Source organism: Culicoides brevitarsis, chromosome 2, assembly GCF_036172545.1.
Source record: "Culicoides brevitarsis isolate CSIRO-B50_1 chromosome 2, AGI_CSIRO_Cbre_v1, whole genome shotgun sequence".
In the NCBI taxonomy this organism is placed as follows: Eukaryota; Metazoa; Arthropoda; class Insecta; order Diptera; family Ceratopogonidae; genus Culicoides; species Culicoides brevitarsis.
Genome location: NC_087086.1, coordinates 3,878,787 through 3,893,527, shown reverse-complemented (window position 1 = coordinate 3,893,527; position 14,741 = coordinate 3,878,787). Strand labels below are relative to the sequence as shown.

At 27.2% G+C, this 14,741-nt stretch overlaps 1 protein-coding gene across 1 annotated transcript in view; it reads left to right on the top strand.

Moving 5' to 3' along the window:
- LOC134832570 (putative mediator of RNA polymerase II transcription subunit 26) overlaps window positions 1-14,741 on the top strand; it is a 51,155-nt gene that overhangs the window by 2,668 nt on the left and 33,746 nt on the right. Inside the window, exons 2-5 of the mRNA XM_063846634.1 lie at window positions 7,359-7,615; window positions 7,677-7,869; window positions 11,665-13,113; window positions 13,173-14,109. Of these exons, the coding sequence (XP_063702704.1) occupies window positions 7,390-7,615; window positions 7,677-7,869; window positions 11,665-13,113; window positions 13,173-14,109 (2,805 nt within the window). The 5' untranslated portion in view covers window positions 7,359-7,389. The remainder of the gene's footprint in view (window positions 1-7,358; window positions 7,616-7,676; window positions 7,870-11,664; window positions 13,114-13,172; window positions 14,110-14,741) is intronic.

Here is a 14,741-nt window from a genome sequence, read left to right as displayed (position 1 = left end):
ATTCGTAGCATTTTTTGCTTTCAATTAAATAAGTGAGTAATAACAATGAAGAAAATTGATTTAATGAAAAGTTAATCAACCTTATCGCAACCGAGACGAAGACAATTGGACTTTTCGAGTGCGGAATGTTCAATAAATTTCATAAAAAAAAGAGAAAAAAAAGTAAAATTTCTCTTAAAAATGCAACGAATGAAGATCAATAGCACCTTAAAATGCAAAAGAAGAAAGAAAAAATGGCAAAAGGCGGCACACAACGCACGAAATAATTACCATTAATCCAACTATTTTATTACATTTTCCATTATTTGATTCAAAAAAAAAATTTTTTTTTACTATAAAAGTGACTTACATTGTTGCTAAATAACATCACACATTATCATATTGCATGCATGCTAAACACTCTATTATTAAAAATAAAAGCAAAGAAAAACGTAATGAAATGAATTGAAAAGCGAAATTGATTAATTTATTTACAGTTCAGTTGTTGGTTTATTTCGTAGTTTGTAAAAGAAAGAAGAAGTGAAGAAAAAACTTCATTTGAATTAAATTATTTTTATTGCTGTTTGCTTTAATTAATGACGTCTGGAAGGAGTTTCAATGGCAAATTGTGTTAGAAAGGCAATTGAAATTTATGTCAAATTTAAAAAAAAATAAAATTAAAAAAAAATTGAAAATGTGCATTGGGTCAAAAATTTTAAATGCGATTTTCTGACAAAATTCAAAATGTAAATTGGAAAAAATATTCAAAATTTGTAATGGGACTGAATTTTAATAAATTACAAGAAAAAAATTAGAATTCGTAATAGGCAGACATTTTAAAATGTGCATTGGGTCAAAAATTTTTAATGTGAATTTCTGACAAAATTTAAAATGTAAATTGGGAAAAAATATTCAAATTTTGTAATAAGATCAAATTTTAATGATTTTACAAGAAAAAAATTTAGAATTTGTAATATGCAGACATTTTAAAATGTGCATTGGGCCAAAAATTTGAAACTTCAATTTCTGAAAAATTTTGAAATGTAAATTGGGACAAAATATTAAGAATATGTAATGGGATTGAACTTCAATTTGTTTTCAAGAAAAAATTCAGAATTTGTAATAGGCAAAAATTTTTAAAATGTGCATTGGGCTTTCAATTTATTCAGCTATCAAAATCTCATCAAAGTTTTTTCATGAAATATCAATTTTAATCTTTTCCTGTATTCAAATTATTTCCAAAAACATCAAAAGAAATCTCCAAAATTGTCTTAATGAAAGATTTATGTTTCTCTTTCCAATTAAAAACCATCAAAAACTCGCAAATTCTCACATAAATTTCCCATAAATGTCACAAAAGGTCGACCAGATTGAATCTTTTGATGGGTTTTTGATGCACGGATATCGTGAGACTCACCGCAGAAACATTATAATTTATGACCATTACTTCTGACCACTTTTGCGAAGCATTAAAAGTAAAAGTTTGTTTGTTTCGGATTACGGGATTTGCATAAATTGTTGTGTGTGTCGTCTAATGACATTAACGCGAAATTATTGTCGCTACATGAACGAACTACTTTGACACATTTACGACCTTAAATGGGTTTAAATGAGGTTTAAATCGTGTCAAGTGTTAGACAGAGCAGGATTAGTTGATGGCTCTTGTCAATTAAAGTTCCTGTCTCGCGATTTAAAGCCTTTCTCTCTGAAATTTTTTACTTTCGATTTTTTTCCCTGTGACGTAATTTGGGCTCAAGAAATAAATCTGCACAAAAAAAATTTTGACATGCAAATGAAAAGTGAATGGTTTGAACAATAATGAGTCAGTTTCTTTATGTAGCAAAACTCAAATAACGGAGAGATGAGAAATTGCTTCCTTTGCTTGTTTGCGTTTTTTTGAACAAAGATGACGATGAGACAAGAAAGCGACCTGAGTCGCGAGCAATTTTCTCATCATGACACACATATGTCTCATTTTCTCGTTATCGCGTCTCTTTTTCAGTAATTTATATTTTCATTCAGAAATGAAATTAAAAAACGAGCAAAACCCATGTACATGAAAAGAAAGTCGAGATAAACTGCATCAGATATTGTCACGTTCAAGCAAGTTTATTAGCGTAATTTTGCGATTTTTCTGCCGATCAGCGCACGTTTGGATCGACTTTGATGCGAAAATTACTTCGGCTACTTGACTTACATTGTTGCCAGTGCGAAAACGTGATGCATGATTAATTACGTCGTGCATCTCCTTATCGACAAAAAAGTAATAATTAATAAATTTGCCGCGATTTTGAGGCAAAACAAGTTCAACGACTTCGTTTTTTGGGGGCATAAACATATTTTTTTTCAACAAAGGCATGACTAATGTATGCGGTTATTTCTTTATTATTATGCTTTTGGTTGGGATTGACGAAGCGTCGGACGATAAACAGCAGCAAAGAAGTATTTAATAACAAGTTACATACAACTTTAATCATATGTTTTAGTGTTTTTAGCGAGTAATTTATGGAGAAAATAGACGCTCTATTACTTCATTACGCAATTTTATTGTTTTTTGTTTGGTTTTTAGTAAAAGAAGTTACTGGATTTTGGAAGAAAAAAAAAGTAAAATTTTGATGACTTTGCGAATTTTCGTTCGTGAGAAAGTCAATTTTTTGGTAAAATTTCGAAAGGGTTGAATTTATTTTATTTTTTTACTAAAAATTTAATTTTTTTTTTTAGATAATTTTAAACAATATATGTATAATTTAATATAAAGTATTTTTTAACAAAAAATTATTTAAAATTTTATTTATTTATTTTTTTCATGATTTTTTTTTTATTTTTTAAAATTATTCAATAATAATTTTTTTATAAATCTCACTTAAAGACAGTTGTAATTATAATTTGATGAAAAATAATTATTTATTTAATGAATAAATTTTATTTTTTTAAAATTATTTTTTATAATAATTAATTTTATAATACCTAATTTAATTTTTTTCATAAAAATAATATTTATTTAACAAATTTTTAAAATAATTTTTAAGTTCAATAGTTCGAAGAGCTCAGATTTTTTTTATTAAATTTTTTAAAATTTTTAAATTTTTTAATTTTTTTTTTTTATTTATTTTTTAAAATTTTTTTTTATTTTTATCGATTTTTATTTTAATGATTTTCAAAAAATAATTTAATTAAATTATTAAAATTTTACTTTTTTTATTTAATTTTTTTTTTTTTATTTTTTAATTTTTTTTTAAATTTCTTAAAATTTGAATAATTTTTAATAATTTTTTATTTTTCATTATTTTTTTTTAATAATTATTTTAAAATTGTTTTATTTCTTTTAAATTAATTAATTATTTATTTATTTATTTTTTTTTATTTTCTAAATTATTTATTTATTTATTTATTAAAAAATAATTCATTTAATCTTTTTTATTTTTAATTATTTTTTAAATAATTTTTTTTTATTTATTAAATAATTTAAATTTTTTGATAAATTTCAATTAAAGGCAGTTTGAAGGCTTTAATTAATAAAATTTAAAAAAAATCTCGAATCTCTTGAAAATAGAAAGTACTCAAAAAACTAATAAAATTTTAATTTTTTCAACATCAGCAAATACTCAAAAACTACTCATCAAAATATAACGTTGCTCCAAATTTTATACAAATTTCGTAAAAAACAAACACGGAAATCTTCATTCAACGTCGAAACTTCAAAAAACTTGTTTAAACAACATCTTTTCATAAAAATCATCAATCTCCAAATAATCTTTTATTTTTTCTTGAAATCCGGCAAGCAACGAAAGAAGCTCATTGTTCATTTGAAAAAAATATTTCCTACTGTTCTATTTGCTCTTTTCGTCAAAACAACAAAAAATTTCAATTGTCTTTGGATTGCACACAAACAAGACACTCCACAAACATTTACTTTACTTTTTCTTATCTAATCTTATCTCAATAACGTCTTCATTAACGGACCTTCTTCTTATCAAACTTTCAATAAGTGCAAAAAAATGACTCACGAGTTTTGTTATCTTTCTAAAAATAAATTATTTCAAAATTTTTGATGAATTTTCAAAATTTCGAGAAAATAAAAATTTTAGTGGTTTCGTGTTACTCAATAGCAATAAAACACTGTCTGTCTCGTATCATAAATATCGCATTTAATTCTCTTTTCTGCAAACTAGACAATATAACAACAACAATAACAAGATATGGCATAATAGCTAAGTAGAAATAAATGATATGGAGTTTTGAAAGGGAAAACAAACAATGCAGTAATTGTGTTTCGATTCAACAAATTTTTTCCATTAATAAAAAGCGAATGGAATTTTTTCATCGCTCTCGAAAAAAAAAATTGAAAAAAATCAAGCAGCGTCAAAAAAAGTCTTTTAAAGTCAAATCTATCGAGCAGTAATAATCCGATAATAAAAATAAAATATGAAAAAAATTTTAAAGGTCGTTCTCGATTGACCTCTATACTGGATAGTTTCAAGCTTTCGAAACGGTATCGCGTTTCATGAGCGGTAAATTAGCTGAAACTCGAGTTACGAAGAGACTGAAAAACGATATCAATCTACTTGGATTTGTCGTTTGTGTGGTGCAATCGATTTGTCGTCGTCGTCGTCTTGTGCAAACGTTGCATTTTGTACAATTTTGCTGAGTAAAGAGTAAGAGACGAAGTACTTAGAAACGATTATTATTAAACAGAAGCACAAAAAGACTGATGCAGTTTGTTATTGCTAATTTCTTATATATTTATACCGATTATTGTATTTTATTATTAAGAGGTATTTAATATACAAAGAGAGCCATTATTGTTATTAGTTGAGTGGAGTCATTATATTAGTTTTATATTTAAATAAATTAGGGCAGTGCGAATTAAGAAAAAGGAATTTTGTGACGGAGTTTTTTTTTTTTGCTTTTTTTTAGACGAAAGTTGAATATTACCGTAATGTAGATAATTCTAAGAGAATTTACAAATTAAAAAATAAATTAAAAAAAAAAATTAAGAAAAACTCGTTCTCCTAAATTTTTTTATTCAAATTCTTATTTTCGAAAATTTTTAACTGAAAAATTTTAAATTTTAACTATTTTTGTATTTTTATACATTTTTATTTAATTTAATTTTTTTTTATTAAATTTATTTATTTAATTTAATTTAATTTAATTTAATTTAATTTAATTAATTTATTTATTTTACTTAATTTATTTTATCAACTAATATTTTTATTAATTCTCATTTATTATTTTTTAAATTTATTATTTAATATTCACAAAATTTATATTGTATTATGAAAAAAAATTGCTTAAATATTAAATTTAATTTAATTTATTTTCCATTTTTAAAAACTTAATTTTATTTTATTTAAAAAAATTATTTTAGTGTCAAAAACATTTAAAAATTATTAAAAAACGTGCTGTTAAAGAAATTAATTTTTTAAAAAAATTTTTAACTTCGAAAAATTTTAACTTTTAAAATTTTAAAATTTCAAAATTTTCTTTTAATAATTTTTTAAATTTTTTTTTATTGAAATTTCATTAGTTTTTTAATTTTCTTTAATTATTTATTACGGTTTTATTTAATTTATTTTCATTTTATTTAATCAAATTTATTTTTTAAAAATTATTTTATTAATTAATATTTTTTATTATTAATTCTATTTTAAATTTTTTAAATTTATTTTTATTGGATTTACAAAATTTATATTGTATGCCTCTTTTTCATCGTAGATACCCTAAAAAGAAAAAAAAACTAAAAAAAATCAATTAATAATTTGCATTCGCCTAAATGACTAACAAGCAACTTGTATGTATCTGGAGTAGAGCAACTAAATACAAAACAAAAAGAACAACACAAAAAAAAACTGTGAAGGAGGAGAATAATATTCAAAGAATGAGCACAATTGAGTCATGAGTTGCAAGTACCTACCTGACAATGTTCCATCGTTTCGCCTTTTTACAATAGCCTGCCTTTTGTAACAAAAAACTTTTCTTTTTCATTTTTTAATGTGAAAGGTGAACTCGTTAGCATATTTTCTTATAGATCTCGTTGACTGATAAGACTCGCTCTATCCTTTGAACAAATTCTTGTTTTTGCTCGAAATTGCCTCAGAAGACCTTGAACGATATAAATTATTGCTTCAACCTTTCCGCTGCGAACGTGAAATTCCAGACACGCGTTTCGTGGTCAAAATTTCGACAATTCCCGACCTTTGGGTGTGAATATTGACCTTTCTGTCGATTATCGATCGAATTAACATGTCATAAAAAATTGAGTTTGATTTCAGGAATTTTGTGCTTGAGTGATCCAAAACGGGAAATGCTGTAATTTTAGAACGGAATGAATGAAAATGATTCTTTGATCGAGATATCTTTGAGCGTTGAGACAGTTTTGTGGGTAATAAAGCGTTCATTGATCCGAAATGAAGTGTCACGCGTTTTTTCTTGCTCATTAAATGTAAGCTGAGATGCTGGATAATTATTGTTATGAAGTGATATGATCTGTTTCTTACATGTCTTTATTAGCGAAGGGTAGTTCATCAATTTCAAGAGTTAAAATTTGATTTTTTTTTTGCTTCGAAAAGTTCATTTTTACCTGAAAAAAGATTTTTTAAAAGAAATTTCATCAAAAATAATTAATTTTTTTTTGAAAAATTGATTTTTAATTAAAATTAAGAGAAAATTTTGACAGCTATAGGGTAACTCATCAATTTCAAAAATTTAAATTTAATTTTTTTTTTGGGTTTCTGAGTTGATTTTTACTCAAAAAGATTTTTTTAAAAGAAATTTTATTAAAAATAATAATTTTTTTTTTTGTTAAAAATTGATTTTTAATAAAATTTGAAAAATTTTTGACACCTGTCAAATTTTAAAAATGTCAAAATTGATACAAAAACTTACCCTAAACGAAATTTAGATTAAAAATTTATTTTAAAAAATCTAAAAATTCATTTAAAATTTGAGTTTTTGTTAAATTTCACAATTTTTTTAATTTAAATCAAAATTTAATGAGTTACCCTTTTGACATTTTCTGTCAATTTAAACTTTTTTGATGAGCAAAATTCTTGCAACTACATAAAATTAGCAAAAAATGCACTTGTCTTGCATAACAAAAATTCCGTTCGCTCGTTTTTTTATTGCACTTCATTATTACTGCGATGTCAAAAGTTCAGTTTTGCTTCGTTACAGATTTTACCTTTTTTTGCACGCTATATTGTTGCACATTTCACACGAATATTTGTTTTAATGAGGTAACTTTGTAAGCAGCGAATGAAGAACAAAACGGTTTTTTGTCATTTTTGTGCTCGGAAACTGTTTTCTGGCTTACTTTTGCATCTTTTCACGTTTTTTCTCGAAAAATTCTCGATTTTAATGATTTTTTTTCATTTTAGGTCATCCAAATGCATCTGAAGTTTTCGATCGATGATGAGTCAAAATGATGTGGGAAACGTTCCCTTTTCATGGTTGCCCGCGTATGGCGAAGCCGTGGAACAAGCCCTTAATGCCAGTCGCAATATTTTAGAGACGATACTTGAGGAAACGTCAGACGATGAAGAGGATTCGGAAATTTGGAATAATTCGGGCGATTGGGCGACGTCAAATTCGGATTCTGTGACAAATTCTGTCATTGAAGTCGATTTGAATCAAGGTTTGATTTTTTTTTTCTTTAAAAATTTCATAATTTTAATTTTTTTTAAACAATTTTTTAGACACTGAAACACTTTCTGAACGAGATTTCATTTGCCCCGCCAAAAGACGAAGACAAGACACCGATGGATCTGTTGAGACAAATTTCGTGTTGCGACGCCCAACATCGGATGGCGATCGTTATCGCGTTTTGGAAGCAAATTCGCTGCTCGAGGTGCCCGATTTCCTGCCTGCAAAGAGAAATGAACAACTGAGGTGAGTTTAAAATTAGATTTTGTTCAGGTGTTCGCGAGACACGCGAGAAAAGTGAGAATGCGGAACTCTCGAAAGACGACACAAGAAACTCTATTTAGGTTGACTTTAGAGTTGCAAACGCTCTGTGTGCAGACAAGCGCAATAATAAAAGTGTCATCTAAGATTAATTAACGTAATGTAAATTTATTTATGATCTTAAAATAGGTGCCATGCCACACCTCGTTGTTTACTCTCTTTTTTTGTTTTTTGTTGTCGAGTGACGCCGTTACAAGACTTTTTATTGTATTTCTAAAAAAAAAAAAATTTTTTTTGACAGAAATAGAAAAAAAATTTACAAAAATTCTTAAACTATAAATTTTTTTCACAATTTTTTTTTAATGAAAATTATTTTTTAATGTAATAAGGTATTTTTTTTTAAATATTTAATAACTCAAAATATTTCTGAAATAAAATGAAATTTTTTTTTGCTATTTTGAAAATATTAATAAAAATTGAAAAAAAATTAAAAAAAAAATTAAATTTTCAAAAATTCTAAAATTAATATTTTAAGAAAATTTAAACATTTTTTGAATATTTTTTTCAATTTTATAAAAAAAAATATTTAAAAATTTAATTTAAAAAAATATTTAAATTAAAACATTTAAAAAAATTTTAAGTAAAAAAAACAAAATTAATTTTCGAGATATACCTAAAATTATAAATAATTTTCAAATTTAAATTTTTTTTATTTTTTAAAAAATTATATTTTTCATGAAATATTTAAATATATATTAAAAAGTAAGAAATACATATTAAATTTTGCAAAAAAATTAAAAATTATTATTTCAAGAAAATTTTAAAATTTTCTGAACATTCTCAATATTTTTTTTCTAATTTAAATTTTTGTATTGAATTGTATTAAATTTTTTTTTTATTTAAAATTTAAAAAAAAAAATTATTAAATTTTAAAATTATTTAATTAAAATTAAAAAAAAAATAATTAATTAAATTAATTAACAATTTTAATTGTTAAAATGTCATAATAAAAATTTCAAAATTTTAGAAAAAAAAAAATTTTTAAATTATATTAAACAATTTTTTCTTCTAAAAATACGCTTAAATCGTTCATTCAAAATTTTCATCATTTAAAAATTTTTTTTTTCTTATCGCCTAAAACACTAAATTTGATTTTTATTACGACTGATAACGATCTTTTATGATCTTGACAATCAAAAAAGAGAAAAAAACGCAGACCAATTAAATTACTTATTTTCCCTTTAAAAGCACAAACAATCGTCTTGACACACTTTGGCGCGATCATAAAACGACTTTATTGGAAATTTGTAACAAAATCGTAACGCCGCCGCGCTTGAGGTCTAAGTAGAAAGTTACCTTTTTCGGCAAATCTCTTTTAAATAAAAAAAAAATAAAATTAAGTGTCTTTCGTGCCCACGCAAAAATCCCCAATCAAAGCCGTGTCAATGTTATGACTTCACAGTGACGCTAAAATTATGATAATTTTTCGTCGATTCACACTTGATCAATAAAAACGGGGATTTCGTGGGCGAGTCTCCTCTTTATGTCGCGAAAAAAAAAATTAATCCGATTTTTTAATTTGTTTCTAAATCGAATGTAAATAAATAAAAAAAAAGTGTTACGCGCTAAATTTTTATTGTTTCCTCCCCATTATTTTATGAAAAAAAAAAAATAAATAAAAGAATTAAAACATTGTGACGAGTTGACGAGAACAAACGCACAAAAACAACAACAAAAAGTTGTGAATGAAATTAGCTCATTGACTTCACGTTTCACTCACCCATGTCGAGTGCTCGTCGTCCAAAGATACTTTACACACGAAACAACAAACAAGAAACGTGAAATTTATTTTTGTAACATTTTTTGTATGTTTACATGTTGTTGCTCGCCGTACGTCTCGTACCCACAAAATAAAAGTAAGTCATAAATAAAATTAAAAATAGCTTGTAAATAATATTTTTTTCGACGTATGACAAGTGTGCGTCGCCCGATTTGTTTGTCTACAACTTAGTTTCGAGAAATAATAAAAATAAATACGGCTTAAAGGTAAATTTCTTTCCAACTTTGACGTCGACGATGGAAAAAACCCTAAAAAAAGACAAAAATCTTTCGAGAGGGAAATGAAATAAAAATAAAAATAAAACCAACAATTACCAACATCCGGTAGTATTTTCTTTCGATGTTAAAAAACTTTTTCTTCCTGATTGGAAATCAACTTCCATCGAACAAAAAAAAATCTACAAGAAAAAAAATTTGTGATGATGGAACAAAATTTATCGTCTCGTAATTTTCTCTTACCCAAGTATCGTTGATTAATGTTGCGACTTGTTGCCGTAATTTTCACGTAAAAACCGGCGTTGAAAGATAAAAAAGAATTTGGCGCCCCGTTTATCATTCGCTGTTACATGTTGCATCGAAAAAAAATAACCTGAAAAATGTTGAAAGATTTTATTAAAAAAAATTTTTTTTTGATCATATTTTAAGACAATAACGATTGTTGTGACGTCGACTAATGAAATGCTTTGTTTTGGAAAATGTCGATGAAAAATTTCGTTTGACAGCTGTTTGATGATTTGGGATTTTGTGAGAAAATTTACCGATTTTTGAGAAATTTTTGAAATTCTTTCGAAATTAATATTAATTTTTTTTTCAATTTAAATAATTTTTTTAAATAAAATTTAATCAATTTTTTCTAATTTAATTAATTTTTTTACTTTAATTAATTTTTTTAAATTTTAATTTTTTTTTAAATTTATTATTTTTTTTTAAATTCAATTATTTTTTTAAATTTAATTTTTTATGTTTCATTTTTTTAAAATTTAATTTAAATAATTAATTAAAAATTAAAAAAATAAATAAATAAAAAATTTAAATTAAATTTAATTTTGATTTATTTTTTAGGTTGAAAAAAATTAATTTAAAAATTAAATAATTAATTAATTTAATTATAATAATTATTAATAAATATTTAATTTAATTTTATAAAGAATAGAAAAAATAAATTATTTAAATAAAATATTCATTAAAAAAGCTCATAAAAACTTTAAAAATTCAAATTTAAATTAATGGTGACTTTAAAAAAAAAAATTAATTTTTTTTGATGAAAATAAACAAAATTAATTAAAATATAGAAAAAAAATTACATGTTTTAAATAAAAAAATAAAAAAAAAAAATATTTAAAAATTAAAATTTTCAAATAATTTTATTTAATAAAAAATTAAAATATGATTTTTTTCAATTAAAATTCAAAAAATTAAAATGGTAAATTTTCTCACAAAATGACAATTAATGATGAACTTTTTTTTCGAAAATTTTGACGAAACAGCTGTTCATCTTTTTGTTTTCAAGACACTAAATATTAAGAAATGCACCTTTGACATTTTCTAAAGCCAATATTTAATTAAGTAACATGATTTTCTATTTTCGTCGATCAAAAAAAAAAATTTTTTTTTTGACGGAAGTCAACTTTTGTTTTTGGTTAAAACCTCGTTCATGACCAGAGACGTAAACAGATGCCACAATGGCACTAATTTACTCGATTTGAAAACAAAGAATGACTATTGTTGCCATATTTATGATTCTAAGCTAATTATTATTCTGTGGCGAGGCGAATAATTCACTGCGACGGAGGTTTGCCATTTTTCAGATTTTAATTAAAAATTTTAACGTTTATTCGAGAAAAATTTCGTGTTCACCCTAAATGAGCGCTTTTAATGCTGTATTAATTATTATTTGTTTAATTTACGATTTTAACGTCATTCGTACTTTTTTATTTATAGATATCGCTTTGATGAACTCGGATTAGCACCCGATATGTATTCCGACTCCGACAGTCTTCCGTACGATTCGCTCAGCAGATCATCGTCTCTCATCCAATTCGAGTCGCTGGAACGACAATTGCTGCAAAACGACGCCGGCCCAACCTCATCTGCGGAAAATCCGAAGCCAATTACGGGTTTGAGTGACTTTGAGCGCATGTTGTGTCGCAAAAACACGACAAATTTGCTGCAAAACCTGAAAATTCCCGTGCCCAAAGTGAATGTTTCGGAAGTACGCGACGCTGAGGACGAAGTTTCAGATGATTCGGAGTCAAGCGGGGTTGATGAAAGTACAAATTCGAGTTTTTCGAGTGAAGAAAGTTACTATTTGAATCACAGTAGCGACAAAATAAGCGAAGACGAAGCGGAAATCATCAAAATTGGGAATCGTAGTGTCGCGAAAGGAGGGTGCGTGAACGATAATTCATTCAGTCGTCGTTTCTCGAGTAATTGTAGCGGTAATAACGACGCAACAAACACGGCGCACGGCAGTGTGAACAGAATCGCAAGCAGCAACGGAAGCAGCAATAATGTGCGCAACAAAAATTCCGTCGAAAGTTTGAGCGAAGACAGCGGTTTTTGCGACCAGAGCATCACGAATAGTTTGCGGCGCGTAAAATCGAAGAGTAATCCGTCGTTGAACGTTTTGGAGAACGGGCATTTCTCGCAGCACGCGATGAGCGGCGACTCTCACGTCGTACTTGACGATGACATTTGCTGCAAGAGCATGGAAGATTTGAGTGCGATGGAGACAAAATCGCTTGGGGGAACGACAAAAACCACGACGACGAGACGACGCACCGAGTCTAAAAATAGCAGCGACGTGAGCGAGAGACAACGACAAACGACAACTACTCAGAGGAAAATAACTATCGCCGATAGTCAACAAGAGAAAATTAGTAGACAAAAACGCGTCAAATCATCCAGTTCGCCGGAATTACGCTGCCAAGCGACGCAAAAGAAAAATTCAGTCCGTGAAACAGCTGAGAACACGTCGAGCGAAGATCTTTTTCACGTTTCCAGTGTGCCCGGAGACTTGAATTTGTGCGGAGATCCCGGATCGATTGCCGCTCACGCCTCCAAAGAGGTTTCTTGCGACTCAATTGCCACGCATAATGTCAATTTGTTCACTTTAAACTCACCGACGATCAGCAATAGCCCCTCCGTGATACCAATTAACCCAAGTTTGACGGCAAGTTACGCGAATTTGACCCTTTTGAACTATTCTGACACGAATATGGCAGGAAATGGATCGGCTTCGGATCTCTTCGGCAATCGAAAATACGCTACGGGAGGACCTGATACCACAAAAAGTGAATTTACGACACTTTTGGAGGAAATCACGGCACATTTCGATCGAAACTTGTCCATTTTGAATGATCAACAGGAGACTTATGAACCATCAGTGAGGTAAAAATTTATTTTTTGACTAAAAATTAAGAAAAAATTAATAAAAAAATTTTTTTTAGGACAATTTATGAAGAACCTTGTACGATGGAAGCTCGTCCCGTGCCTCTTGCTCGCCCAAAACGTCAACCGCCGTTGCCGCCGCCCCGCAAATCGTCTAAAAATAAAATATTATCACCTATATTGACTTCGAGCGTTACGTCACAGATGTCACAGTTGCTACAAAGTACGCGAATGGATGATCAACCGTCCAAAAATACGACGCAACGTGATGAATGCGATGCTTCGTCGTCGTATACCGCTGCACTTTTACATCCTCCGAGCTACACGGAATATCTTTCGACTAAAAATAACTCGAATTCGAATCCATTTGTCACGTTCGATCAGGATCCAACGAATCTTCGAACAACCTACACGGAGTCCCTCGAGCAATGCAACTTTGATTCCGCCGAATGTTCTGCCGTGGATTTAACCACAATTCGTAAAAATATGGTTTCTCCGTCGTTCGGCATGAAAGGCAAGGATTTGCATCATCAAAAGACGATTCATGGGAGAGTTTTGGTGCAAAGTACGCCGAATTTGAATGAAAATCGGCAAAAATACAAAATTTATGACATCGATGATAGTTTGGAGCATCACAATTCGTTGAAAGATGTCACAATGAGCACTTTTATGGGACCCCGACAGGGAATTCTCACGCAATCCGGCGAAAATACGGCAGAAACGAATGCTGGATCGAAGAGCGGATTGTCGAAAGGTGTCAGTTTTTGTCCAATTGTGAGCGAAATTAGTTGGAAAGACACAAATGTGTCAGATGATAGCTTATCGGGGGCATCGTCGAATAGCAGCAATGGCGTGCCTGCATATCCAAAGTACAATGTTGACGAGGAAGACGATGATATGGATGACGATGAGTTGATCGCGTTGGAGAATTATCGTACGAATCAAGCGTTCGATGACGAGGAAGATGATTCAGCGGTGCAAGGAACAAAGAGTTGGGTGAGTGTTTATTTTTTTGTTTTTTCGAGAATTTCGGTAGGATGTCAATTTTTCTGAAAAAAAAAAATAAGAAAAATTATTTAAAAAAATTGAATTTCGAGGAAAAGTAAAAATTTACTTTAAATAAAATATTGATAGAAATTGAAAAATTTAAAAAAAAATCAATTCTTCGGCAAAATAATTAAAAAAAATTAAAGAATTTTAAATGAAGGAAATTAATTAATAAATTTTAAAAAAAATTAAAATAAAAAAAAAAAATTAAAATAAAAAAAAAATTAAAATACAAAAAAAAAATTAAAAAAAAAAATACATTTAAATAAAATTAAATTAAAAATTAAAAAAGTTTTTGTAAAACTTATTATTTGAGGAAGTTTAAAGTATTTTTATACAATTTTTATTTGACTTTAAAATTAATTAAAAAAAGAAAATTTAAATATTTTTAAAAAAATCTCTATGAGAAGCAGTAAAATATTTTTGAAATTTCTTGTGAAAAAATATTTTTTAATTATATATATTTATTTAATTTAATTTTTTTGAATTATTTTGAATTTAATTTTTCAATTTATTTTTTAGTATTTAAAAAATTTTTTAAAGTTCGTATCATCTAAAAAAAATTAAATTTAATAATTTTT